The sequence below is a fragment of the Asterias rubens genome, chromosome 12, assembly GCF_902459465.1.
Source record: "Asterias rubens chromosome 12, eAstRub1.3, whole genome shotgun sequence".
Taxonomy (NCBI): domain Eukaryota; kingdom Metazoa; phylum Echinodermata; class Asteroidea; order Forcipulatida; family Asteriidae; genus Asterias; species Asterias rubens.
Window position 1 is genome coordinate 8,396,723 of NC_047073.1, and position 27,752 is coordinate 8,424,474.

The 27,752-nt window shown below is 38.4% G+C and overlaps 1 protein-coding gene across 1 annotated transcript in view; it reads left to right on the forward strand.

Moving 5' to 3' along the window:
• Positions 1–27,752, forward strand: part of LOC117298091 (arrestin domain-containing protein 3-like) — a 73,962-nt gene that overhangs the window by 17,413 nt on the left and 28,797 nt on the right. Inside the window, exons 2-4 of the mRNA XM_033781332.1 lie at positions 11,266–11,406; positions 17,854–18,095; positions 24,495–24,674. Of these exons, the coding sequence (XP_033637223.1) occupies positions 11,266–11,406; positions 17,854–18,095; positions 24,495–24,674 (563 nt within the window). The remainder of the gene's footprint in view (positions 1–11,265; positions 11,407–17,853; positions 18,096–24,494; positions 24,675–27,752) is intronic.

Consider the following 27,752-nt stretch of genomic DNA (forward strand, 5'->3'; position numbering starts at 1 on the left):
CAACGTTGGTTTATTATAAAACATCAAACAAAGGCTGACTTGTACTTCGAGTGCAGCAAAATTATTCAAAATTATTTCTTGATGACAAAATGACAAGGCTACAAAACAATGGGATTCAGAATAGTTTTAAAAAAACATTCAAAATACAGGCGAATTGCAGTTGCCATTTACAAAACGGTCTTTCGTTTATTAATCATGGCGGGGCTACAAAGCAGTGAGAAATAAGGCTCGAGAAATGGGAAACTTGAAATTGTCTGTAATGTATTCGTGTTTAAAATATTTGGGTACTTTTTGTAACACAAAACACAATGTCCACAGATTTACATTAAATTTGCACCGCTTGAAGATATTGACAGTAGAAAGCGATACATCAAATTGTAGTTGCTGAGGTACTGTAGTTTTTGAGGATTTAGTAAAACAATGTCATGGAAGAACATTTTTACATGCTGAAATAATTTTCGCCTCATGATCACTGAGATGAACATTATTTTCATGACATTGTTTTACTCATTTCTCAAAAAAATACAGCACCTCAGCAAGTAATATTTTCTGGGAAGCTTTCTGCCATCACGTTAAATGTAAATCTTTGGACATTGTGTTTGTTGTCCTATACAAAAAGTACATAGACCCTTTAAAAGACAGTTATCACAGCAAACACAAAATATCGTCTAAGTTTAAAACCCAATATTTTTTCCCGCTTAAACTCTATTTTGCAACGATCTATTTTTATAAAGTGCTCTTATCCACTCTTGGAGACTCAAGTACTTGGTACTCAGCTGTTTGACTTGGTACTCGGGTATTAGAACACTCAGTACTCGAACACTAGTACTCATACTCAATGGTCCAAGTACTCGTACTTTAGAGTAGGGCAATGTGCCCGATTTCATGGAGCTGGCACAGAAAGTATAGCTACAACCTTTTTGCCAAAATACTCATCAGAAAAAGTCGTACAGTCTATTCGGTTTCCTCTTTACTCAGATTCAACAACGAGTGGTATGACTTTCCCCCTTTAAAGCCATTGGACACCTTCGGTAAACAGTGTTGTCCAAGGCCCACACTTCGTGTATCACAACTTATATATAAAATAACAAACCTCTGAAAATTTAGGCTCAATCGGTCGTCGGAGTCGGAGGGAAATAACGGGAAAACCCACCCTTGTTTCCCCACGTTTCGCCGTGTCATGACATGTGTTTAAAATAAATCCGTAATTCTCGCTATCGAGAATTGATATTGTTTTAATGTTTTCTCAAAAAGTAAAACATTTCATGAAGTAATATTTCAAGATAAGTCTTTCACCATTACCTTCTGTAAACCCTGTGAATTATTTGTAAATCTGTCTGTACCGAAAGTGTATAATGGCTTTAAAGTGTCACATCCAGCCTCATAGCGTATAGGAAATGCACATTTGCTGTAGCCTTGGGTCTATTTCATGTCACTCAAGACTGCATAAAATTGAAGGTGCGCTAATAATACGCTAGATGGACAAACTATACATATAGGGAGGAAAGCAATCAGTTCAATTTGCAATAAGCTGTATGCAGTGCACTCACTCTACGTCAGGTTCAACTTAGGTAGTTCATCAGCGGCTTAAATTATACCCGGTGTGTTTGCCTGAACAATTTGTATATGGATTTGCCGGTACATGTGAAGATTCTCGTTTTAGCTCGCTTAATGGTGTGGGGGTAATACCCCCCCCCCCACATAACGTTTTTCCTACAACCCATGGGGTATTTTGACACCGTGCCCGGCGCCTATAGTTCCTTCCAGGCAGGCTTGTCATGTACTCAAGTCTTTCATCTTGAAAATATTTATCCACATTAGTATTTCTAGAGCATAATCTAGGCTATTAGATATCAGAAATTTTTGAAACAAATATCGCTTCAGACCCTCCATTTTTTAAAAATATATTATTTGTTCTACAAAATGTGTGATAAAGTATAGGTTGAGTCTCGGTTCGAAAACGCAGAAAAAAAATTGTTGCCGAACAGCCTCTATCACTATACCAGGCACTCTCGGTAGTCTCGTTGGTGAGACGCTGCTCTAGAATTGCAAGGGTCGTTGGTTTGAATCCCACCCAAGTAACATGCCTGCGATATTTGTGTTCACAGGACTCGGGAAAGTATTGAGAGTATACAGTGCTAACACACATCGGTGAATGGGTTACACCAAAACAAAAACTAATGTTGGTCAGAGCAATCGGTAGGCTTACTCGTCACAATTTTCCCACCAAAAGGAAATTCTGATAAAAGTCACAACTGGTTATATATCATAGAGCAAGGACCTCTATGGTTATATTACTGCATACGGGGTACTTATGAACAAACACGCACCAATTGGTCCCCTGAGAATGGTATTTGATCAGTGTGCGTTACCATAAATGACCTATGAGCAGCAGCACAACAGATAGAGTACAACATGTTTATACAGCACAAGAGCAATGGAAAGACAAATGCTTCATATATCAATCAGAGACAAGGTCTTGTTTGGAAATAATATGCAAGAAAACTGGACATCATAAGGAAAATAAGACAGGGGAGATGAAGGTGGACTGGACACACTGCCCGAAGAAATGACAGTAGATAGACAACAGGACTTATTGATTGGCAACCAAGAACGGGGGAAATTAAATAGGAAATACACCTTTTGTTTAAAGTTCGCCCCAAACCAGCCACTCTAGGTAAGGGGTTATTCCTCTTAAAACCGTCCAGATTGTAGGATGGGGGAAACATCCACCAGGCAGGGAGTTCCAAAGAGATGCAGTACGTGGAATAAGTTGTTGGAATGGCTCTTTATTCTACATCTCAGCAAAGCAAGAGTGTATGGGTGAGAAGAAGCAGAAAGTCTGGTTTCACGCTCAAACACCCTAGTAGGCGGAACTAGGTCGGACACACTGGTACTGGTGGCACATCTACCGTGAACATATCTGTAGAGAAGACAGAGTCTGGCTACAGACCTACGGTGGGAAAGAGGTTGTTCCGTTATGAAGGAAAAGTAAGGACAAGAACAGCAAGGAATAGGGATGAATGGTTTGTCAACAAATGACAGGAACAAGGAGAAAGAAGAAGGTGGACGGATGGATGGAATGAGATTTTATGCAGGTACAGTATAAACAAGTATAACAGCAAGTAACAAAGATGAATGAATTGGCAACTAAGGTGACGGAAAAGGAGAAGAAGCAGACAATTTGAAGAAGATTTGAGAGATGGCAGCAGACCTTATGAAGGAATAGAATGGAAAAGAACAGAAATGAATAGGGATGAATGAATTGTCAACAAATGACATTGGGAAAAGGAGAAGAGGCGGATAAGTTGAAGAAGATGGAGACTGGATGACAGTATAGATCGTTTGAAGGACAGTATGGACGAGAACAGCAAGGAATAGAGACGCAATGCGTTTTCATGAGGAGGGTTACACTAACACTGCCTTAATTCACATACAAAATCAATACCGACGTGAACCAGTTAAGTACACAGAGATGAACCGGTTGTGTACATAGAGACGAACCGAAGTTAATTGTTAGACCGAATGTGAAATAATTACTCTTCAATTATTTTCTTAATCAGTAGAGGTGAACAATCCAATCATAAATGGCACAACTCCCACACAAGGTTGGATGCTTTTAAAAAAGACAGTTAAACGCTTTGACATTTTTGAACCCATTAGGTGATGCTTAGTTGTAATGTTTGATTTATTGTGTCTTCCTGCAGCATGCGAACCAAGTACATTATCATTAATCGCTTAGGCCCGGGCTACATTTAGGGCTCGCTTAGGCCCGGGCTACATTTATGGTGCCGCACACACGTCACTACATCCAGGAGAATGACTATCAAAGTCCAACATTTTCTATTTCTGTGCTAACAATAATACTGTGTGTAATGTAGATGTTTATGAGAAATACGTAGCAGAGATTCGGATAGCTCGATCGTTCGAACTGTTACCAAATTTAGCTGTGTGTCTTACATTTAGCTGTGTGTCTTACATTTAGCCGTGGGTTAGGTGATCCCTTTGCAGCACAAACTTGGCTAAACTGGGATGGTGCGGCGTGGCGTCATAGCCGTAAGGTGCAATTTAAGAAAGAAAATAAACAAAGTGGGGATGAAACGCACAAGAATGAGCCTCAATACTATTATTTTACTTGCAAGTGAGCAATTTGCTGTAAGGAAAAAACCTGCACGGCAACAAAAGAGACATGTCAAAGTCCATTTTTTATCGTCTTGGTTTCTTTTCGATCTCAGCCAGCGGGTGAATGAAAGTATGTCAGCGTAGATTACCGGGAAAAGGTTAGATTACTGAAGCGGGCTTGACCGTTAGCCCGTGCCGGTCCTAATTGGAATCTATCGGCAGCGATTCTCGTTCTGAACTAGATGGACGCCGGACAGAGCGTGGTATCTCCGTTTTTAAATTCATTATGGTGCTGTGCTCGATAAACTCCGAGCACAGCAGCGATATCATTCGACCTTCTCAACGGGGCTAGCTCACTGAACTCTACGGGGTCAGGCATGGTCGCAGCTATAGTCTACCTTGCGTTCTTTTGTGTAGATCTAGTTCAGCTTTAAGTGACGACGATTGTAGAGATGTAATGTCTCAATTTTTATGATGTAAAAGAATTTGAGAAAGATGGGGTAATGTAAATAGACTGACTGTATGGCAAATTTAAAAGAAGTACCATATAAACAGCGACAAATTGCGCCAAACGACTGCCAAGTGTATTGTATGTAACTGTCTGAGTAAATTTGATAAGTTATGTGCTTCAAAACTTTATCTGTGACCCCCATAATGTAAAAGCTCATCTTGTATTTGCCGATACCGAACCATGAGAAATTCTTCCGTATAATATTCAATTCAACTTAATTCTGAATCAATTAAATAATGGCATATTATAAACATGACTGGCAGTTAAGAACTGAATTGCACATATGCACAGGAAATAACAAATAATTTTAAAGTTTCAACATTAACACGTGAGGTCATTAAACAAGAAGTTAAAAATATTGTTTGAACAATTAATAATAATAACAAATAATATGGCCGCCAGACCGTCCTAATACGGTTATTGAAAGATACCTTTTATTTTACGCAATGAAACATCACTTAAGGACCCCCTTTCATTATTTTATTTATTTTATCCCAAAAAATATCTCAGCCACATCCAAATGAAAGCCCCAATTAGCATGATGCTTACTTTGAACGCTAACTTGAAACTATGCAAATACTGAAATACGAAAATAATATTGAAACGGTCGCTAAAACGGTTGCTGAAACGGTTGCTAGAATCGCGACCACGCCAACTGCACGTTATAAAACGAGTTAGTTGCCCCGCTGATGACACGGGCGGTGTTTCCCCCCAGCGGCGTTAATTTGCCTCTTTCCTCACGCGCTCGACAAAAAGTCAATGCAATTCCCACAGTTTGGAGTTGACATGATATACACGTCGTGTTCACTTAAGGATGACATCCTGAATGTGATGTCACCGAGACTCAATATCAGAGTGACATGCACAATATGCTAATTGGTGTTAAGGAATAACTTTAGTCTGGGATTACCTGATATAATAATGTTTTGTTTAAACTTTAATGTTCCATTTACTTGACCCATTTCCCTTTTCACCACAGTGGAGGTGTTTCTTAAGTTAACGTGGTTTTGTTTTTGTTTTATGGGCGAATGTGCAATCTGGTTTTGTTAAAAATAATTATGTTTGACCTTCGGTTCACGAAGTTTGTCTTAAAACTATAAAATAAAATTAAAAAAATAAAATTGTGAATCTCATGCATGCAACATTGTGGTTGAAAACAAAGGAGAAAGTGTGTGAGCACACAAAGCTGTGTGCAGTGTCTTACTTTTCTATTTTACGAATAGAACGGTCCAACATTTAATCAAATACAATTTGATACTCTTGTGGGATTACGCGTACAATATTGTACAAATTTTGAGCATGACACAGACAACAATTCAAGTTCGAGAACGAGGACAGGAAAGAAAACATAAACAAGAACTGGAACTGGAACGAGTTCACATATCTAATATGGTTTCCCCGGCCCATTTCAGCAAAAGTACACATTAAATTTCATGAACACGTATTAAAGTTAATGCATTTTTATTACTACTCTGTCAAATTATATAGGGTTCCGTTTTAGCCATTAACGCATTCATCGATTCTATGTTTTCGTGCACACGTGATTTCTTTGTCCTCAGTAAGATTTGTTTTAGTTATTCTATTTCACGTTTACGCAATTCAACACTACATTTTTACCGTTATTAAAGGCAGTGGACACTATTGGTAATTTGCTCAAAATAATTGTTACTTGTTAACGAGTAATGGGGAGAGGTTAAAAGTATTTGATTTCGAGACCTCAGAATTAGAGAGGTCTCGAAATCAAGCATCTAAAAACACACAACTTCGTGTGACAAGGGTGTTTTTCTTTCATAGTTATCTCGCAACTTCGACGACCTATTGAGCTCAAATTTGCACAGTTTTGTGTATGCATAATGTTTAGATACACCAAGTGAAAGGACAGGTCTTTGACAATTACTTATAGTGTCCATCTACCTACATGTATTTACAGGTGTTGGTTCGAATGAAACTGAATGAGTCTTGCTGCCTACTGAAATTGGGTGATCATTATTTTGGTCATAAATGCAAAACTGGTGGAATTTATTTACTTCCGTGTAGAATGCTGATTAAAAAGAAAATTGAAGGAGCCGAGTGTTAAAATGAATGGATTTTTGATGAAATTGGCAAGGGAAACCTATTGTAACCAATCTTTCCTAAACTTATTGTTGTAGATTAAAATCATCAAAACTATAAAGCAGCTATAGATGTCAAAACATAACATTGAGTATCCTGTAAGACGCAGCAGGCATAACACTAATATACCCATTCCCCGAGGGCCTCGAGCCTCTCTTCAAACTAGATATTGATTAGAATTTTGTAATAGGCTACGAATAAGGGGGGTTATTATAGCAGCTATATGTAAATGTCATGACAATTTTTACACCACCGACAGGTTGCTGTTTCTGTACATCAGAGTTGCCACTGTCGTAATGCTTTCCAATAGGGAATTTTCGTTCTTCTAAATCGATTCAAAGAGGGAACCTTAAAAAACGAATCAGGAAAAATGTTGAGGACGGCAGACTACAGACAACAAAATGGCAGACGGGGGGGGGGGTATTCTGGTGTCCTGAAAGGTTCTGATTGTATATACGATAAATTGAGCATCGGAGAGTTAATGTGGAGAGCTCTCGATATTGCCGCGAGGTAAACCGTGATATCATGTCATCAGATCTCGGCTATACTCAATTAATTATGAATCAGTCAAAGTAGGCGAAAAATGTCAATCAATAGTTCGGAACATCACTGTTTTGTGAATGAAGAATATACATTCATTCAACTAAATTATACTAACTTTTCATTTAACTAAACAAACTCATGAGATATATAAACAAAATCATCATTATATAGCACTGAGGTCATTATGTTACGTTTGAATTTAGTTAATTGTGCTCCATTGCATCAGCATTCATCAGTCAAAAAGGAGAAATTAAATTTCAAGGTTTAGTATTCACTGGTCATAATAAGATCGCTGAAATTCAATAGGTCGGAGATAGTCAATTTCGCAAAAGCCATGAACAAGAGACTGGTCAGCCATTCAGTTTCACCAAAATGTCAATATTATAGGTAGTCGAATTTTAAATAAGATTGGTAGACAATTTAATCTTGAATTTCCATTTAAATGTAAGAAAATGACTGAAACTGACAAATTCATGTGTGCAAGAACATGAGATTACATGCAATGAGCTGAAAAGAAACCCTAGTTTGAGTGGACAAGGGAGACATGCGTGATTTTGAAAGTTCACAGATTTACTCACAACTTATTAAGATGGTCATTGAGGGAAACTCCTTTTGGATTGTTGTATGTTGCTTGAAATGCAAAACAAATCGAGAAATGAGTCAAACGATGTGTATAAGGATGTTTCCACTTGTTTCTCTTGGCTCCTATTATGGCATATTGAGCTTCAACATTCATTTGTTATTGCATATTGTGTCACATTAAGTGTGGATAGTGTCCTTAAAGGCAGTGGACACTGTTGGCAATTACTCAAAATAATTATTAGCATCAAACCTGACTTGGTGACGAGTAATGGGGAGAGGTTGATGGTATAAAACATTGTGATAAACGGCTCCCTCTGAAGTGACATAGTTTTCGAGAAAGAAGTAATTTTCCACGAATTTGATTTCTAGACCTCAGATTTAGAACTTGAGGTCTCGAAATCAAGCATCTGAAAGCACACAACTTCGTGTGACAATGGTGTTTCTTCTTTCATTATTATCTCGCAACTTCGACAACCAATTGAGCTGAAATTTTCACAGGGTTGTTATTTTTATGTACATGTTAAGATACACCAAGTGAGAAGACTGGTCTTTGACAATTATCAATAGTGTCTAGTGTCTTTAAAACACAAAGCAGCAGAGATGCAGTATGGGGAAAATACTGTTTGTGTGGATCTTTGTTTTCGACCCAGCAACAGCAATGCTAAACGCACACTACGTGGAACAAGAGTGTTTTTTCTTTCATTATTATCTCGCAACTTCGCCGACCAATTGAGCTAAAATTTTCCCAGGTTTGTTATTTTATACTATGTTGAGATACACCAAGTGAAAAGACTGGTATTTTACAATTACCAATAGAGTCCATCACTGCCTTTAACGATTCATTACCAATGTGACACATAATTATTAACCATGCTGTGTAATTTCGAATCAAATAATAAACCTGAATGACCGAATGAAAAATCACGACAGTTTACTGCCTGTATTCGTAGTACTCAAAATTGATTTGAATACAACTGATTAAACGAAGACCTCATAACCGCATGTATGGAGGTCATATCATTGGGCGTGTCTGGTGACCAAATAATACGCAGACTCGGCAAATTTTGTTATTCTCGCTTTTTGAGTTTGCCAACATTTGGTATGAACAGTTACGAAAATGTTGAGTCATGGGAAAAACGCTCCAGCTTAAAAATGGAGTTCTAATAAACATTTGCGTTTGTGTGACTTACCGTGTACATTATCTATTCATACCTAACAAAATTAACCGTTATTATTTCTTAACATGATTTAGACTCAATAAATTTGCTGAATTTTTTTGAGATCCTTTAATATAAAAGCGTGTCTGGTGACCAAAGATTACGCAGATACAGCTACATGTATACTGCTGACGGCTGATTTTGTATTCTTGCTTGCTTCGTTCTTTGCTGCAATTTGTTACCGACAGACAATTTCTTAACTTAAATTATTTGTTTATGATAATCATACTTGGTTTGAACAGATATTATACTTAATGCATTTCCCCCTCAAATCCGCTTTAAGCTTGCACTTTTCCATGATACCTCTCGCCCCATGGTTTTAACATAATCCATAAACTGCAGACTCTTTCAGGCTAGGTGGGCCATACCGTGTTACCCACGTGTAGGTATTAGTGACACACTCTTAGATACTCGATTTCTTTTTTTCCTTCCCTCTTTTTCCCCTTTCACTTTGGTGGGTTTTAATTTAACTGTCCTCTCGTGGTATGTTTAGGATGGTTGTAAATATCTCTGTCACTGTTTGTTGTCCCGTTTATATTCATCTTCCTCTCTATTTAACAAATTTATCTAGTGTTCTTTATCGTAAGATTCACACCCCCAAAAATGTTCATGTGTTCTTTTTAAAGACACTGGACACTATTAGTAAATATCAAAGACCAGTGTTCTCACTTTGTGTATCTCAACATACGCAGAAAATAACAAACCTTTGAACATTTTAGATCAATCGGTAGTCGAAGTTGCGAGATAATAATGAAAGAATTGAAAACAGCCAAGCTTGCAAAATTTAGTTTTTCATACGAGATCACTAATACTTTGTAAATTGAGGCAAATTTTCGTTTTCTAAATTTGAAAGGCAAACCGTATTTATTTGGATGTGAATATAACATGTCCTGTAATTCCGTTTTTATGGCAAAACAGCTTCTCAAAAAAGTCATTTTTTAGTGGAGTGAGGGCTGTTTGCCATGAGCTCACAAAATTTTGTTTATCATATTATAAGATCATTCCTTTGTAAAATGATGTGATTTTTCCTTTTTCATTTTTAAGTTTAAAAGGCATATCTTATGTGTTGATGTTAATATAACATGTCCTATCATTCTGTTTATATGCAAAACAGCTTCTCAAAAATGTAATTTTTCCAGTTAGGCTGTTTTGCAATAGAAGGACCATACCTGCATTTTTCATTAGCAACTATGGCTGGTTGGTTGCTGTTGGCAACGGGCAGTATATCAGTCATATCTCATTATGATATGGATAACCATTCTTGTTTCATCTAAGAGTAAAATTTGAGTGTCGCCGTCGACCAAAGCTTGCCATAAATAATTGTCTGGATTTGTTTTCCCCCTTCGTCTACTTTTCTGGCAAGGTTTTTATTTTATGACAGCGTGGTCTTCGTACCCTGTTTTTGAACTATTCTGCTGTTTTAATCCTGTATAAATGTATACATTTAGACCATTTGAAAAACATTACTAGCAGTTACGCTTCTCGTTTTCAAATTTTGGGGATAGAATTTATGAATTTTTTTGTCATAACCAGATTACTTCAAAGCAAAATGTTGCCTTTTCCGCGTTCTGTGAAAAAAAACTGGCTTGTTACTCGAATGGGATTCGAACCCACCAATCCACGACCTTTGAAATTATAGAGCAGATAACCAACTAGACCACCGAGATTGCCCAGCAGCTAGAGGCAGTTCGAATTCTATATTTTAGCAGCGGGGACCATCGATTCAATAGAGGTTAAGTTTACATCGGGGATAAAGAATATTATTTTGGTAGTTTTACCCATCTACACCGCTGTGTGTATAAACACTGTATCGCAGTAGTTTTCCGACTTCTGTGAAAAATACCACAGGCATATTATTATTGTGTTCTGTACCCACGACTATTGCAATTCTAGAGCAGTGTCATACCAAATAAACCACCGAGATTGCTCGGTAGCTTGAGGCAGTTCGAATCCTATATTTTAGCAGCTGATACCGAAACGGTTTACGGTGAGGAAAAGTTTCCGTATCCTGCCTCCACTTTTTTATTAGTTATGAAACAAAATAGTACATCATTTTATTAGAGATATTCCTTTTTGTAAAAATAAATTATTTAACAAGTTGTAGCAGGATACAGAAATATTTTCAGAGTGAAATTAACCAAATTAAAAATTACTCACATTTTCCTCTTGCCTTGCCAGGGATTCGGGTGTCACTAAAGGGTGAGATCCGAACACAGTGGAGGGAGAAAATCAGGTCGGCCACGGGACAGAAACGAGGTGGAACCTGCTTACGAGGTGGCGAACAGTCTATCTACGATAGGACCACAGTCTGGGGAAAAGGTAAGTTGAACTTGAAGCTCATATATATTGTTCCGAATACATTTGCGAGGATAGGAGGGTGCTGGATGTGGCTAGCTAGATTGTGATCGTTTGGTCGAGCCCTGGAATAATTCTCTAAGGGTTTTCCCGTTTCACTTCCACATCTAAACTGAAACTTCTTCATTAACTCCTCACCTCGTTGGCTCTGATTAGAGAGCGTCGAGAATATACATCCAGATCCAGCTGATCTAGATGTGGCCCACCGAGTTCTGGTGGCTGGATCATCAGTATCACATTTATAAAAGAGCACGTTCTTAAGCGTTTGCAGGTGGAAAATGCCTCAATTATGTAAATAGTTGCAAAGGGGACAGCACCTGGTTTCATTACAATATAGGGGGGTAGCCCTATGCTGCTGTGACACCTATATTGAATTATGGAGAGCTTTTGATAATTTATATAAACCCTTTGTATTTGTAATGTTGTTGTAATTTGGTAGTTACTTTTTATCTTTGCATTTAGCGCTTTGAGGCCAATATGGCAATGTGGCACTTTATAATAATGTTTTAACGTTTATTAGGCCTATTATTATTATTATCATCAAAACATTCGCCATGCTCATTCACTTGCAGCCTTCAGGAAAGCTCTTAAAGGCACTGGACACATTTGGTAATTCTCAAAGACAAGTATTCTCACTTGGTGTGTACCAACATACAAACATTTGCATAAAATTCAAGTCTGTGAAAATTTTGACTCAATTGGTCATCGAAATAGCAAGAAAAATATGAAAGGAAAAACACCATTGTTGCACAAATTTGTTTGCTTCCAGATGCCTAAAAAGTCTTCGGTCCAGAAGTCTTTTAATATTTGATTGAGAAGTTACCTCTGTCTCAAAAACTATACATTACTTCAATGGAGCCGTTTATTATCAAAAGGTCTCCATTGCTCGTTACCAAGTAAGTTTGTTTGCTTACAGTTATTTCTAGTAATTACTAATAGTGTCCAGTGCCTTTAAGACTCATTTATTTGATTCCTTATTTTTGCTATTCTGTTATTCAGCTTGTAACAGCTTTGTAAGAGCGCTACATAAATGTTTCTTGGGGTATTGTATTGTATTGTGTTATAGTGTTTGTACCTAGGCAACAGATGGATACAACGTAACAGTTTCAGCCCCAGGCTAAAGTATCGTTGGTTTTCAAACAGAGGCAGAGAGAGACTTCTGTAAATGTATACACACACACGTGCGCAGTAATCGAACGGGGGAAAAGCCATTTGGGCCTCAATCACATTAGACCAAAATAAAATAAAAATGTTCAGCGTCCCGACCGCTTCCTTTTTAGAGGCTCTTTTTGTGGGAGGGGGGGTTTGAAGTTTGTTTTTCTTACTATTTTTTTTTTTTTTTTTAAATGATAGGTTTAAGCTATCTCAGGCGATTTTTATTTTATTTTCAGTGAGTGTCGGGCGGCCATTTAAAAGAAAAAATAATAAGGGAATCAATGTGTGGTGAAGAGGTTTTCAACTAGTGGTTTAATCCCAACGAAGCCTGGTTCTTGATAATTTTACCGAGACGAAGTCGAGGTAAGTTATCAAGAACCCGGACTCGGCGGGTTTAAACCACTAGTTGAAAACCGATTCAACACACTTTGATTCCCATTCATAAATACCTTTTCGGTCAAAAAACATCTAAACTTTTTGGTCAAAAAGTAAAATAAATGCAAAAATTATAATTGTTCAATGGTTTCTTTCAGCACAACACCCCTCCAGCTAGCTATGAAATGGTAAGGCCCTCGGGTAAACAACTCCTGATAACAACTAATAACAACTCCCCCTGAAGAAAGACGCAGACCTGAAGATTTTTATTATGCATCGGAAAGCACATAAAGAAATGCAACAAGGGTGTTTTTCTTAACAATATATAGCAATAATTATATATTTATATCACGCACATATCTGTCAATAAAGGCACCCAAGGTGCACAAACAGAAAATTTGTGTTTTTGATATCAACTGTTTTTTCTTTCATAATTCTCTTGCGAAATTCGATGACCAATAATTGCGCCAAAATTTTCACTAGTGTGTTATTTTTTGCATATGTTGAGATACACCAAGTGAGAATACAGGTCTTTGACAAAATTACCAAACGTGTCCGGTGCCTTTAGCCCCAGATCCTCTTATTCAATCTTAAGAGAAGGCATATAATCCATTAGAACGACTCTCCGTGTATCGTTGGCATGAAGGACGATTGTAGGGTTCAATTACTAAGATTTGGGTTAAGTGATTTCGCTGCACAACGTCTTTGGTCATTCCTACGTTCTATTTTGTTTCTAGCCCTATATATTCTATAGCTCTAATGGCCCAATGGTGTATATAAAACAGACGCCATCTTTGATTTGTGTGTGTGTGGGGGGGGGGTGAGGGGGTTAGCGAAAGGCATATTTAATATGAGAGAAAGGTTTGACTTTAAATCACAACGGCTTTGTTCATTCCTGCGTTCTTGTTTTTCTAGCCCAGTTCATTCTAAGGCTCTATTGTTATATACTTTGGCTCGTAAAGTAGACGTCATCTTTGATAAGTAGTTTTTGTTTAATGGAGGGCATTTCGAATGAGAGAGAGGATTGTAGTTAAATCTGACAACTGTGCACTAACTGTCCATTAACTGATTTTAATTTCAGGGTAATATCTTTGAAAGCTTCGCTTTGCCAGTCTCTGGACGATACATTTTAGGATACTGCCTATGTATGAATATCAGTTTGCAAAGGACTATAATATATAATGCAATGTGCATAACATTTGACACACACGGGTAAGCGTATGATACATTTTCTATTCATTCATTTTTGTTATAAACAAAACAACTGCCATACCACCACAAAGCTGAAATATGTCACTTGCTGCTTTACAAGGTGAACAAATGTTGTTAACAAATATACAGATAAGACAAAAGGACATCAAAATAGCACCAGCGAATATTTAGTTAACTCCTGAATGTTGATGATATTTAATCAAACCGGCATTGAATTTGACATTTGTGTTTGTGCAGACCCATTTTATTTTTGATGTCAAATGTACGTCACGTTTCAAACGTCATTCTCTAAAGAGTAAAATAACACAATGTTATCATTAGGTTAAGACTTGCCATTTCCGCCACTTTTATGAGGACCCTATCTAGTGGAAAATAAGTGCAACACGAAGCTGAATTTGTCCTTAGGGGCCATCTTTGTAAGCAGATGTCGCATTGTGTTTCCAGACCTTATCTTGTTTATATATGATAATTATGACACGTGTATGCAAATCATTGTGCTCCGATATTCCTAAATTCCGACAACCCTATTATTCCGAGCAGAACCCTCAGGTGGATTTCTCTAAGAGTAAAAAGACTAAAGTCTCAAATTAGGACATAGTCCCAAGTCCTTTGTGAAATCGAACCCAATTTTGAAATCCCTTTGTTCCGACAACAGGTTCCGATTACCCCCCATGATCACGGTAAGGGTTTTGGTTTTGGTAATATGGTTAGGAAATAGTAAAGGTTTCGGAACAGAGGGTTGTCGGAATATTATACGCCTGTGTGTTTTCCATACCTGTTCTGGCACGCATGCACACAACCATCTGGTTGCTGGGGTTCTGCTATTGGTGTTATATTTCTCCCTTCTTCCAAAGAATTGTGGGGTCCCGGTTGAACAAGCAACTCCCTTGTGGGGTCCATAATTAGGGTATCGACTATTTTTACATTCCTATTTGTTATTAGTATGTTTTTTGCTTATCTGCTTATTGAAAGATGTTAATAGTGCTAAAGATTTTAAGATGCTTTATAAATATTCAAATGCTTTATTCATTATTATTACAAATTGAACAAAGAATTCCTCTGTTTGGTCCATGTTGAACAAATTATTATCATTGTGGGGTCCATTGTTCCAAGACCCCACAAGGACACTCCCGGTGGCGCGCCTCCCGGTGCCGTAAGCCCACCCATTCTAACACATAGTTTCCTGTTGTAGTTTGGCATAATAGTTTAAATTTACGGAGGGTAAAACAAAATACATGGTTCATTGTAAATCATTAGGTTGAGGCAGCTGCCCTTTCCCGTTCATGTGAAAGCACATCAGTGAATAAGTTACAGATAAGAGGGATGGCTAATTCTCCCGTTCGGCGTCTATTTTGTTATGCCATCGTAAATCGTTTCCATGGCTTGAAGTTCAATCGTCTGATTTTTAACTAGCCTGGCATGAACCCTCAAAGACAAAAATACACTTTCTTAAAACTTTGAATATTGAAAGGAAGAGCAAGAGATGAATCCATCATCTTCAATCTCGATGGAGAAAAGTGACCCGACAAAATGGCTCTCGAATATCTGCGAGTGCCGGCGTGATGTCTGCTTGTCCGGTAACATGAGCAAGTGACGAGATATGAGTTAGTTGGATTGTATTGGCACGGGTATGATACGAGTGAAGCTTTCAAGTTAAATTAACTACTATACATTAAAGACACTGGACACTATTGGTAAATGTCAAAGACCAGTCTTCTCACTTGGTGTATCTCAACATATGCATAAAATAACCAACCTGTGAAAATTTCAGCTCAATTGGTCGTCGGAGTTGCGAGATAACTATGAAAGAAAAAAACACCCTTGTCCAGGAAGTTGTGTGCTTGATTTCGAGACCTCAAGTTCTAAATCTGAGGTCTCGAAATCAAACTTGTGGAAAATTACTTCATTCTCGAAAACTATGTCACTTCAGAGGAAGCCGTTTCTCACTATGTTTTATACAATCAACCTCTCCCCATTACTCGTCACCAAGAAAGGTTTTATACTTATAATTATTTTGAGTATTTACCAATAGTGTCTACTGCCTTCTAGAAACATTAGACAAGCAGGGCGCGACCGCTTGCCACCTCGTCCCCGCGGCAGATGATGTCAACTTCTAAATGAATTGTGTGTTGATTGCTCGTATACAAAGTGAGACAAACACAACATCTGACACCTAAAGGGGTGTGGTCTGATCTTACGCAGGCCGACATTGACGTCATTACGCCCGTAGCGGAAGGATCACAGTCCGTCGCTGCGTCGTTAACATGAAGAAACCTAAACAATCGATTTTTTCTTTTAACCAGTTTGTGTATTCACGGTTACTTATAGACTACCGACGCACAGAAGGTCTAGTATGTTTGGTTTATTATGTCAGCTACGGGACTCTACGCAAGAGGGAATTTTTCACTGGTTCTCCATCATATTTTTTTTATTGATTACATGGGGGTGGACACGTCATTAACAATTCATGGGGCAATTTTTTTCGGTACATCAAAATGGCCACTGTCGTTGTTCTTTTCAATGGGGATTTGTTTTCTTCTAAATCGATTTTTTAATAATAATAAATAAATCCTTAAAAAGTAAACATTTTTGAGGATGGCAATTTTATACTACAGGAAAAAAAAATTGCATTACGGGGGTGAGGGCTCAGGAAGATCGAGGTGTTGTTACAAATAAACTTTAAAGGCGGTACTATTTTACACCACGTTGGGAAGATGGTTTAGTCACGACTTTACGGCACTCAACATTAACACCAAGACCTGGATGTGGCAACTAGAAACAAAGCATAGCCCCAACACCTATCTTCCTTCAAGGGAAGGTACACGTTTGGTAATTACTCAAAACAAATATTAACTTAAAAACTGACTTGGCAACGAGCATTGATAGTATAAAACATTGTGGGAAACGACTCCCTCTGAAGTAAATGTAGTTTTTGCATTTTATAACAAACGGTTACAAATGCTTTTCGAAGACCAGCAACTCGACCGATCCAAGGCAACGTGTTCCTTTAAGGTTAATGGTTTGGGTTATATTTAGACCCGGGCTACATTTAGCTCGAAGTGGTTGAGGCATCATTTAGGCTACCAGTGATTCATTCAGGTGCAGAATATTTGGGCAAAATTGGGGCTGTGCAATGTTTGGGAAACAGTTAGATTGAGGGTAACACTAAGATGCAGTTAAGGCAACAACAGGGCTACAATAATTATTGAGGCACATTTGTTAAGGCAACATCTTGGACCGAGCTTTGCAGTACAAGTCTTGGGACAATGGGCCCGAGCTACAGTTGCACATGGTGTGTTCATCGAAAAACGATAATTTGATTTTGTTGAAGGTCTGGGCAACATTTAAGACAGGGCTTTTATACAATGTTACACACACATACATACAAACATACATGTATCAGCATTTATGAGGCGTTTTTTCCCCAAGGTTACAAAGCGCCTACAGAAGATGCAACAAAGAAGTCCAAACTCAAGATGTTCAAATAAAGAGTGAAATAAAACAGTCAAGTAATTCTGTACAAATGCGTCTAAGGTAGTTTATTGAGATGTTTATATGAAGTTGCATAATGGGACAATATGCCCGAGCTACAGTTGCATGGTGTGTTATCGAAAACGACAGTTTGATGATATAATATTTCAATCTTATCATAATTTCTTGATTTTTCAGATATTGACTCTGAAGACGATACGGAGATACCACTACTACAAGCAGGGTCTCACTCCTTCCCATTCCAGTTCCGCCTACCCAACGAGCCCAACCTAGCCTGTTCCTTCGAGTGTGACCGGATTGCCTGCATACGATACTTTGTCCAGGCTAACATGGACATCTCGTGGGCAGTCGATCCTGTCGCCGAGAGATACTTCTCTTTCATCGGGTCACCCATCAACTGTAATTTGCCCAAGCATCTGGTAAGTCAGTAAATAGAGATGACATGTTTGCAAATTTCTTGGCACCCGGGCCCAATTTCATTAAGCTGTTGAAAGCAGAATACTGCTTGACAAATGTCTTAAGCAAATAAGTTAGTAGGGCACCAGTCACAACAGTGTAAACTTAATGTTATTTGTGGCTGGTAACCTGTTTCTGTTAAGCAATACTTTTCTGTGCTTAGCAGGTTTTTGTGCATACATGCTTAATGAAATTTGGTCCTGTTGCGAAAGTGCAAAGCCTTTTATGGTGTATTTAGTTGTTGCTGCTGCTAAGCAAAATTGAGCCGTTTAAGTATTGTCTGAGTTGATTTGAATTTCGTTGAGGGTCTGGCTCATATTTAAATGATCGGTGGTTTTTGTTAGCAATTTAAACCTGTTTACTCTCACGTGAACGCCAGTTCCTTATTGAATTAAACATTTCAGCAAATAACACTTGTTGCCGTTGTCTTGAAAATAACATCCCTGATTACCACGTCATTTTAGGCTACCAAATAATACATACCGCTCTTAATAGCAGTAATATTACGAAACCTGATAGAGCATGTACTACCCAAGCTGACTGCATGCAGTTGATCAACTAGCGTCAACAGTGTCTGTCCATGCACGCATTAATATCGTACACGAAATCCAGCAAAAAAATAATAAGATAGAGCCACTATATTCTTCAATATACCTATACTAACATGGCCCTACCAGAGAGACAAACCATTATTTACTAACAGCGTGTAAAAAGATATACAGGTGAGTAGTCTCATCGTGTCTACCCCTAGACTTGTGGCTAGTCGTTTGTGGTTTGTCGCTGTGGTCTTATGGTTGTGGTGGTGGCATAATGGTTCAGATCTCGCGAGATCACAGCTCTCGCTCGAAGCTGCTGGCTGCAGGCTGATCCCCTATACTACCCAACGCGAGAGCATTATAGTCTCGCGGGGCCCAGCAGTCTCGCGAGAATATCGCCAGTGTCGCGGGAATCGAGTCGGACGCTTTCACAGCGTCATACATTTAACGACTTGTCCCCAAGTCTAGCCTTGCCCAAGCACAGACATGAATTCTCTCCCTCTCTGTAAATCGAGCTACGATGTTGACTTTTATTTGCATCATCCCCGTAGATACTTCCCGTGCATTCCTTGCGTTGATTTTCATCTTCGGGGACGCGTTCTGATTCCCCTAGGTTTAACAGATGTGTTTTCTTAACCATAATGATTGAAGTTGTCCCGACTTGGAACTGTTGATGTTGAAATAAAGGCAAAGTAAAACCTTCAAATAAAACCAACCTTTGACAATGTCATTTGAAGAGTAAGTAGATACTCCTTCGTGGTCGCATTTATTTGACCACTAAAACGAGAAAAATACAAGAAAGAAGCGTGTTTGATATATCGCAGACAATTTTGTGGTTTCGTCCACACAGAAAGAATACTCCGCATTTGAAATAGGCGATATAGATAAATTAAACCTTAAGTTTTTGGAGCCGTTCGGTTGGTAAATAATGTTTAAAAAGTCTTATAACTAAACCTAATGAACATTTCATTGCCAGTGGTTGTAGCGTTTTTGATATATCGCTAAAAATATGTCGTGATTTATGTCCATAAAGGAACAATAATTCGTAATTGGAATCCACAATATGATGTGATCATGATACGTTACCTAGGTTGAAATTTGTTTTGATGCCTTTCTCTAGAATCGTGTCACAAAATGGTAAACATGATCGACAACTGCTGTGTCTCTTATCATTTCTACATCCATGTTCTTACCAACGAAAACCCATCGTGTGCAGGATTAAGGTAAAGAAAACACATTGAGTATCAAAACAAAATGTCGGAACACAGGGGTATTTGCACATTGTGTAACTGTTCATTTCCCGCTCTAAAAGTAGACCCCCAAAAGTATCCACGAAAGTTAATTGCTTTGTCTTTAAAAAACGATCCCAAATCAATCACAGCGACGTTTTGTAGACTAATGGCAGTCACATTGGTGAGGAACATTTAGGTTGACTTATTGGAGACCGAGAAATCTCCGGAGGAATCTGTTATTTGGTGCCCTTTGGAACCCAGCCACATAATCTCAAGTTGGTTCCTTTAAAGCTACTGAACACATTTGGTAATCGTTAGAGACCAGTTTTATCACTTGGTGTCCCACCCAACATATGCACACAATAACAAACCTGTAAACATTTGGGCTCAATTGGTCGTCGAAGTTACAAGGGCATAATGAAAGAAAAACACCCTTGTTGAACAAAGTGTGCACTTTCAGATGCATAATACTGATAGACTTCAGCTGAAGTCTTTTATTATTTGAGTGAGAAATTACCTCTTTCTCAATAACGTTACTTCAGAGGGAGCCGTTTTTTCACAATGTTTTAAACTTTCAACAGCTCTCAATTGCTCGTTACCAAGTACGTTGTTATTCTAACAATTATTTTGAGTAATTACCAATAGTGTCCAGTGTCTTTAAATGAAAAAGGATCATGGATCATGTGTCGTGGTTTTTTGCAGAGACATTCTCTTTCCAACCATCCGGGTCCTATGGGGTTGAAATGATATGAAACACTGTGTAAATATCTCTCAGGAAGAAAGTGCATGTTTATACTAACAGCCGGGCAAAGAGCTTGCCAGGGTACTCTATTCTCTTGATGGGAATACATTCGTATATACAATGTACGAGTGTGCCATTAATTATAGGGTGCGTTCGTTTAGCTTCCCTGGGTCAACCCCGGTGTGTGGCGGTTGTTTTTGTCCAGGACGAACGTGGGTAATTATCTGCACACACGTTTGTCATGGAAAAAAACACGCCACACACCGGGGTCGACCCAGGGGAGCTAAACGAACGCACCCACTGTGTACACGATGCCGTTTTGCAACCTCGTATCCACATGCTACAAAGCAATTGAACAACAAACAACTAGTCCTAGTTGTAATCAGTTTTGTTTTCGGTAATTGAGGTGCCCAGTGACAAATCAACAACATAGAATAGGTATATACGTTTGGGAATGTTCAAAGACCAGTATTCTCACTTGGTCTATTGGTGTATCCCATCATAAGCATTAAAAAACAAGTCTGTGAAAATTTGGGCTGAATCGGTCATCGAAGTTGCGAGAAAATGATGGGAGAAAAAACACCCTCGTTGGACGAATTTGTGTGCTTTCAGATAGGAATAAAAGACTTCTAGCTAAAAGTCTTTTATTATTTTAGTGAGAATTTCCTCTTTCTCAGAAAACTACGTTTCTTCAGAGGGAGTTGTTTCACACAATGTTTTATACTATCAACAGCTCTCCAATGCTCGTTACCAAGTAAGTTTTTAAGTTAATATTTGTTTTGAGTAACTAACAAACGTGTACCTTCCCTTTAACTAAGACCAAATGGGTTTTTTGTTCACGAGTCTCCCAAAACATATCATATTTGTTACGGTTGTACCATGGACTGCGCAAATGCAAATGCCACATTTCGAGCACCAAATGTGTACACAATGAATGCCACATAGCATCAAAATGGTTCCAACGGCCCATATGTTAACGTATCCCATTAAAAACAACCTCTTAAAACATCCACTTATAGGGACGTGTTGAGCAAACATTCTATTAGGACTTCGCTCTCCCCATGCACTCCCCAATTGACACGACATTAACCATTGTTTTAATGGACCTGGGTCTGCGTTGTTAGGCATTGATACATTCACACCATGAAAGGGATGTCCCAATAAAATCACTCTGAATTTAATTACTATGCAAAATTTTAATTTTAGGGGCAAAGTGTGAAGGCAGACTCCCTGTCGTGTAAGACTGTACAGACAAAAAATCAGAAATGAAAATGATGGAAAGATTGTTCTTGATTTGTTGTGTGTGTTAGGAAAAACAAATCAGTGGTACAAGCTTGTTGGTATTGTTTAATATTTTTATTTATTTATTTTAATTCTTCGAACTAAACAATAAAACAAGCACAGGCCGTCCAGGGAAGGGCAATAGTAAAAAGCTGCCATCAAAAAGATGCGCCCTCCCAAACCCAGCTCATAAAAAGTTCACATTTAAATACTATACATTAAACACTCTAAAATGTATACAGCAGCGAGTATGAGTAAAACGTAGCATATAGGGCCAGACTGTGTTTTTCTCCTTTTCTAGCTTTTCGTTTTCCTGTGGCTATGTCTACTAGCTTGAGTATGTGACATTCTTTGGTTTTACCCTCACACCGAAGCACTGTAGTATACTCAGAAAATAATCCGAGCTCTGTAAAACAAATCACAGGCATTATTACTCGGGTGGGATTCGAACACACGACCCTTGCGACTCTAGAGCAGGGCCCAATTTCATAGCGCTGCTTAACGGTAAGCAAATTTGCATGTTTACAGTAGCAGAACATTTTTCTTAAGCCTTAGCGTGTTTCACAGGTTAGCAGAAAAATTGGGCGGCCATATTGCGTGTTTATCGTGGATTTGCATTGTGACGTCATTTATTTTCGTGCGGTAAGCACCGGAAGGTTAGCATGCATTTTTGTGTGCTTACGGTAGGCAGCGCTATGAAACAGAAATTGCACAGTGCACATTAAGCACAAAATCGGCTGCTAAGCAGCGCTATGAAATTGGGCCCAGAGATGTCTTACCATAGACTCATATGGCACTCTGCGCTTACACAGCTAGCGCAGAAATTCGGCGCGTAAGCGGAGGATAGTGGTCGTAAGTGCAGATCGGCGTAAAAGCAGAACCGTGAAATGAATTTGGGCCCTGGAAGCCGCTGCTGGTAACCACAGAGTGCATCTAATGCGTCCATAATATATACTAAATGCATAGCCTTTAAAGCACCATGAACCTATTCTGTAATAAATACGTAATGTAGTCTATAAACATAGCAGCAGACCGTAGCAATTGGAGGCAGGTCGTTAAGACTTAATGGTGTCCGTGCGGCCCCAGAATATAGGCAATATACCTAAATTTAGATCTGTAAAAATTAGTCGCAATATTATATTTTGATGTAGTCTGGACATAAATTCGATTTCATCTAGGTACAGGGTTATTGAGCTACACAATTCTAACCATGAAGTAAATGGTTTGGGCTACAATATTAGATATACATCATATTTGTGTATGAATGATGTGCTATATACATATAGGCAAGGCTCCGGCAACATTAAGGTATACATAGCGGGCTACAATTTCGCCTGGGCAAGATTGAGGTACATGTTTTGGACTATAAAGGTCTACGGTACGTTTTGATGCATGGATGGGCTACATTTAGTGCCACGGGTAACATTTAGAACGCTGAATACAGGCGCCCTGATGACCAACAGACTGAAGGAATAATCAGTTGGAGAGGATAGTACCAACGACGGTATATAACTAGGTTCGGCTTGCAAGTGCAACTTGAATGAGGCCTGGGCGAGGCCTTTGGCTTGCTCGAGAAACACAACAGGGGTCGATGATCAACCCCCCCCCCCCAACTTTTTCCCAACCGCGGTCTTGCTGTATATAATACTTTGAAAATCGTTGAATTGCTTTCTCTTTATAAACTTCTCTCGAAACCTTGAGATTAGTCAATCAACGTATCAACAAGGTTACAAACTAGGTGTAACCTCGTACACCTCGTTCATACCGTATAATGACAAACCTCGTTGATACCTCGAAAAAACCATGCTTCGACCCCACGGTATCAAGAACTGTTATGTACCGTCTATAGTAAAGCATCTATGCAGTTCTCTAGAATTCAGAGCGGGCCGGTGCTTGCGTAAAGAGCCTTGGACAAGGCTAGACAAGTTGATGTGATTTGGGGTTGGAAAAATACTTTTTCATTTGTTCCTAGCCTGTAAAATCCTCAACTACACAAATCCTGAAATATTCCCAATGAGAGTAACGTTTATTTGATATTGGACATTTGACACTAATTTACTGTACATCAAATGTCAACTTTGTCCATTATACGTGTCATTGGACATTAGATGTACCAAACTATATATGAATGTCCAACGTCAAATATCACACTAGCTTTACTGTCATACTAATCAAGACAATAATTAATTGATATTGGACTTTTGACATTTAAAATGAAAACTTTGTGCATCATTTCAATATCAGACGGGATACATTGGACATTAGATGTTAGACAACCTATATGAATGCTCAATATCATCAAAATAGTTGTACCGTCATACTGTTCATGACTGTCAAGTTAATTTGATACTGGACACTTGACATTTACGTTTATTTTGTACTGCCAATGTCAACTTGATCCATTTCGATATCAGACATTGGATGTACAAACCTATATGAATGTTCAATATCCAATATCAAACTAAGCTTTCCCATCATACTATTCCCACATGTAATAACGGTAATTGAATGAACCAGAGCTTAAAGAAATGCGTCCTTCTTCTTTTTTCTCTCTCCCTCTCCCGTCGACAGAAAGTCGTTCACGGCACGGCCCGTAAGACCATCCGGTGTTGTTGCCGGTCCAGCGGGCCCATCGCCCTCAAGGCCGAGATGCAGCGGAGTGCCTACTGCCCCGGAGAATTCGTCAACATTAGGACGAGACTCGATAACAACTCGGCCAACACGATGAGACTGGGTGTACGGTTTGTTCAGGTAAGTGAAAGAACCTCCTTAAAGGTATGCTGCAGCGAATTAAAATAAAACAGTTAATTTTGCTGTCATTTATTTCTGATATATGTATTGAACATTAATAAAATGTGTTTTGTTATACCCGACATATCTGACTTGCGTAATGAGCGAATAAGTCATGCCCCCCCTTTTTGTGGATTGTTACCGCCCCTACCATCGACGTCACGTCGGGAATTCAAACATATCGTCGGCAAAAATAGTCTGGTCCCTAACTACACGCGCCTAGGTACCAGGCCACACAGTGCACACGTTTCTAAATGCACACAGCCAGGGGGCCCGACGGCTCGGGTTACAGACATGACGTCACGTTTATGCAAACGTTTAATCTCTTGAAAACCATTTTTAAAATACTTGCGCATTTAATAACAAATAGAAAACAATATTTCAGGTTTAAAAAGTCATGTTTAATCGTTTAAATGAATTAAAAAAAAAACTGCAGCCACCCTTTAAATGCCACTGCTCGAAGTGTTTGGTCTTTTTGGTAACACAAAACACAATGCACACAGATTTACATTAAACTTACACGATTTGAAGATAATGAGGTAGAAACCTTCCTATATATTATTTGCGATTGTGCTGTAGCTTTTGAGAAGTGAGTAAAACAAGTCATGAAAATACTGTAGGCCTACTTTGCCTTTTAACCCAGCTATTTTACATAAAAATAATAATTTTCATACAAATCATAACATGAAATCGTTCATCATCAATACCAGTGCTAATTTCTCAGAGAAATACTGCCATCTTAAATATTGTACATTTCGACAACGTTTTGAGACAGACTTTCACTTATTTATATGGCGTCTTCTTTTGAAAACAAGGACCAGACTGATGGTAATTTTCCTGTAAAAAATCTGTGGACACGTTTGGTACTTGTCAAAGACCAGTACTCTCACTTGGTGTATCCCAACATTTGCATAACAAAACAAACCTGTGAAAATTTTGGCTCATTTGGTCATCGAAATTGCGAGAGAATGATGAAAGAAAGAACACCCTTGTTGCATTACTTACTTTGTGTGCTTTGGGATGCATTATAAAAGGTTTCAGCTGAAGCTTTTTATTATTTCAGTGAGAAACAACCTCTTTCTCAAAAACTACGTTACTTCAGAGGGAGCCGTTTCTCACAATGCTTTATACAATACAATACAATACAACTTTATTGTCCCTGCAAGGGAAATTCCTTAAACTATCAACAGCTCTCCATTATACTATCAACAGCTCTCCATTTCTCGTTCACGTCAGTTTTTATGCTGACAAGTTTGAGTAATTATCAATAGTGTCCACTGCCTTTAAAAAGGGAATTATTTCACTCAAACGTCTGCTTTGACGGTTGGTGAAGTGTCACCTTTGAGCTGTCATCGGTGCTTGCGTTAAATCCAAATCATGCAGGCGATGCCTCTGCCTACCATGGCAACTGCCATCCTCCATTAAACATGCAAAGAAAGAGATGCGTTTCAATTTGCTTTTCATAGAAAGTCGAGTAAATGAATACATTTTACGGAAAGTGGAGGGGAAAACCCCGTTCTGTATTAAGGATAAACGGAGGATAGTTACGTTTTGCCAATAGCGGTGTGCAACATGCAGGAGACAATTTTAAATTTGCTCTGTTTGTGTATATTGTTATGAAGAGAGACAGCATAAATAATTTATTAATTTGTTGATTATACACTCTCGTAAATCGTTACCTTTTTTTCGATTTTAAAGCCATTGGACACTTTCGGTGTTCAAAGGCTCACAACATATAACATAACAACCTGTGAAATTTTAGGCTCAATCGGTCATCGGAGTCGAGGGAAAATAACGGGAAATAATATAAATATCGTAATTCTCGATATCGAGAATTGATAATTGTTTTAATGTTTTCTCAAAAAGTAAAGCATTTCATGGAATAATATTTCAAGAGAAGTCTTTCACCATTACCTTCTGTAAACCCTGAAAGTTGTTTGTAAATCTGTAAACTTGTTTTTCTGTTCAGAAAATGGCTTGAAGAGGCTTACTTCTCCAAGGTATTTCCTAGAACGGCAGCTATAGGCCAGTGATGGTGCCCTGTGGTGATACAAGCATATTATTTTGTTACGGAGAAAGATTATGAGATTGGTCCATTGCAGACTGCTGTCCTTAAAAAACACATATCTTGAATGACAAGCACCCAGTTTTGAACTTTTTGAAAATTGCCTGCTAGTCTACCTATATATATGTTTCTGATTTTAAATCCTCGATAGCTCATAGCCAAATATCTTTCTCATAGCCAAATATCTTTCTCATTACCATACTCTGACTGTTCAAAGGCACGATTTCTCAAAAAGTTTTCAGTGGATTTGAAACTTTGCATGGTGGAAACGTCTAGTTTACATGATCGAAACGTCGAGTTGAAACCAAGATTCTTTTCAGAACCACCCCCAACTCACTAGAGATAGTCATTGCATGGGGTTACCGCAAACCTTTCCATATCAAACAGTTCTCGTCTGCACCACTAGTAATACATTTTCACGATTATTGATGCACCAGTATAGTATTGGTCGTATGTTTTTTTTCCGTTCTTATCACCTTCAAATTTTCATAATTCGTTTGTATTCCCTTGGTTGGCTTTAAATTAGTAAGATTCATAACCCTAGGATTCAATACAGATTTAACTCAATGTAAAGAAACCCACGGATAGCTTTTGACAACAAACAAATAATTTCAAATCTAATTGCACCTTTAAGGAGAAACGAGTTTCACATAATCGGATGATGCTATCTGAAATTTTTCCCGATTGTCATTCTTGCACGGAGTCTAGAAAAGAAATAATTAATTTAGCTCCGTCCTTCACCGATGCATTTATACGAAGAAGCCTTTAGTCCCGGTTTTCCCTGCTTATTACGGTATGAAGTCATCGGGAAAGGTATTTCTGGGATTTTGAGCCGGTGGCAATTTTCCCCTTTTTTTGCAGAATTAAATAAGGTTGTGGTTTTTATTTGTATTCATGATTGATAAACGTATGCTTATTTTCAGTACAAACGTTCCCTCTTTGAAGACATTTTTAGATATGGTGAACAAATTCAT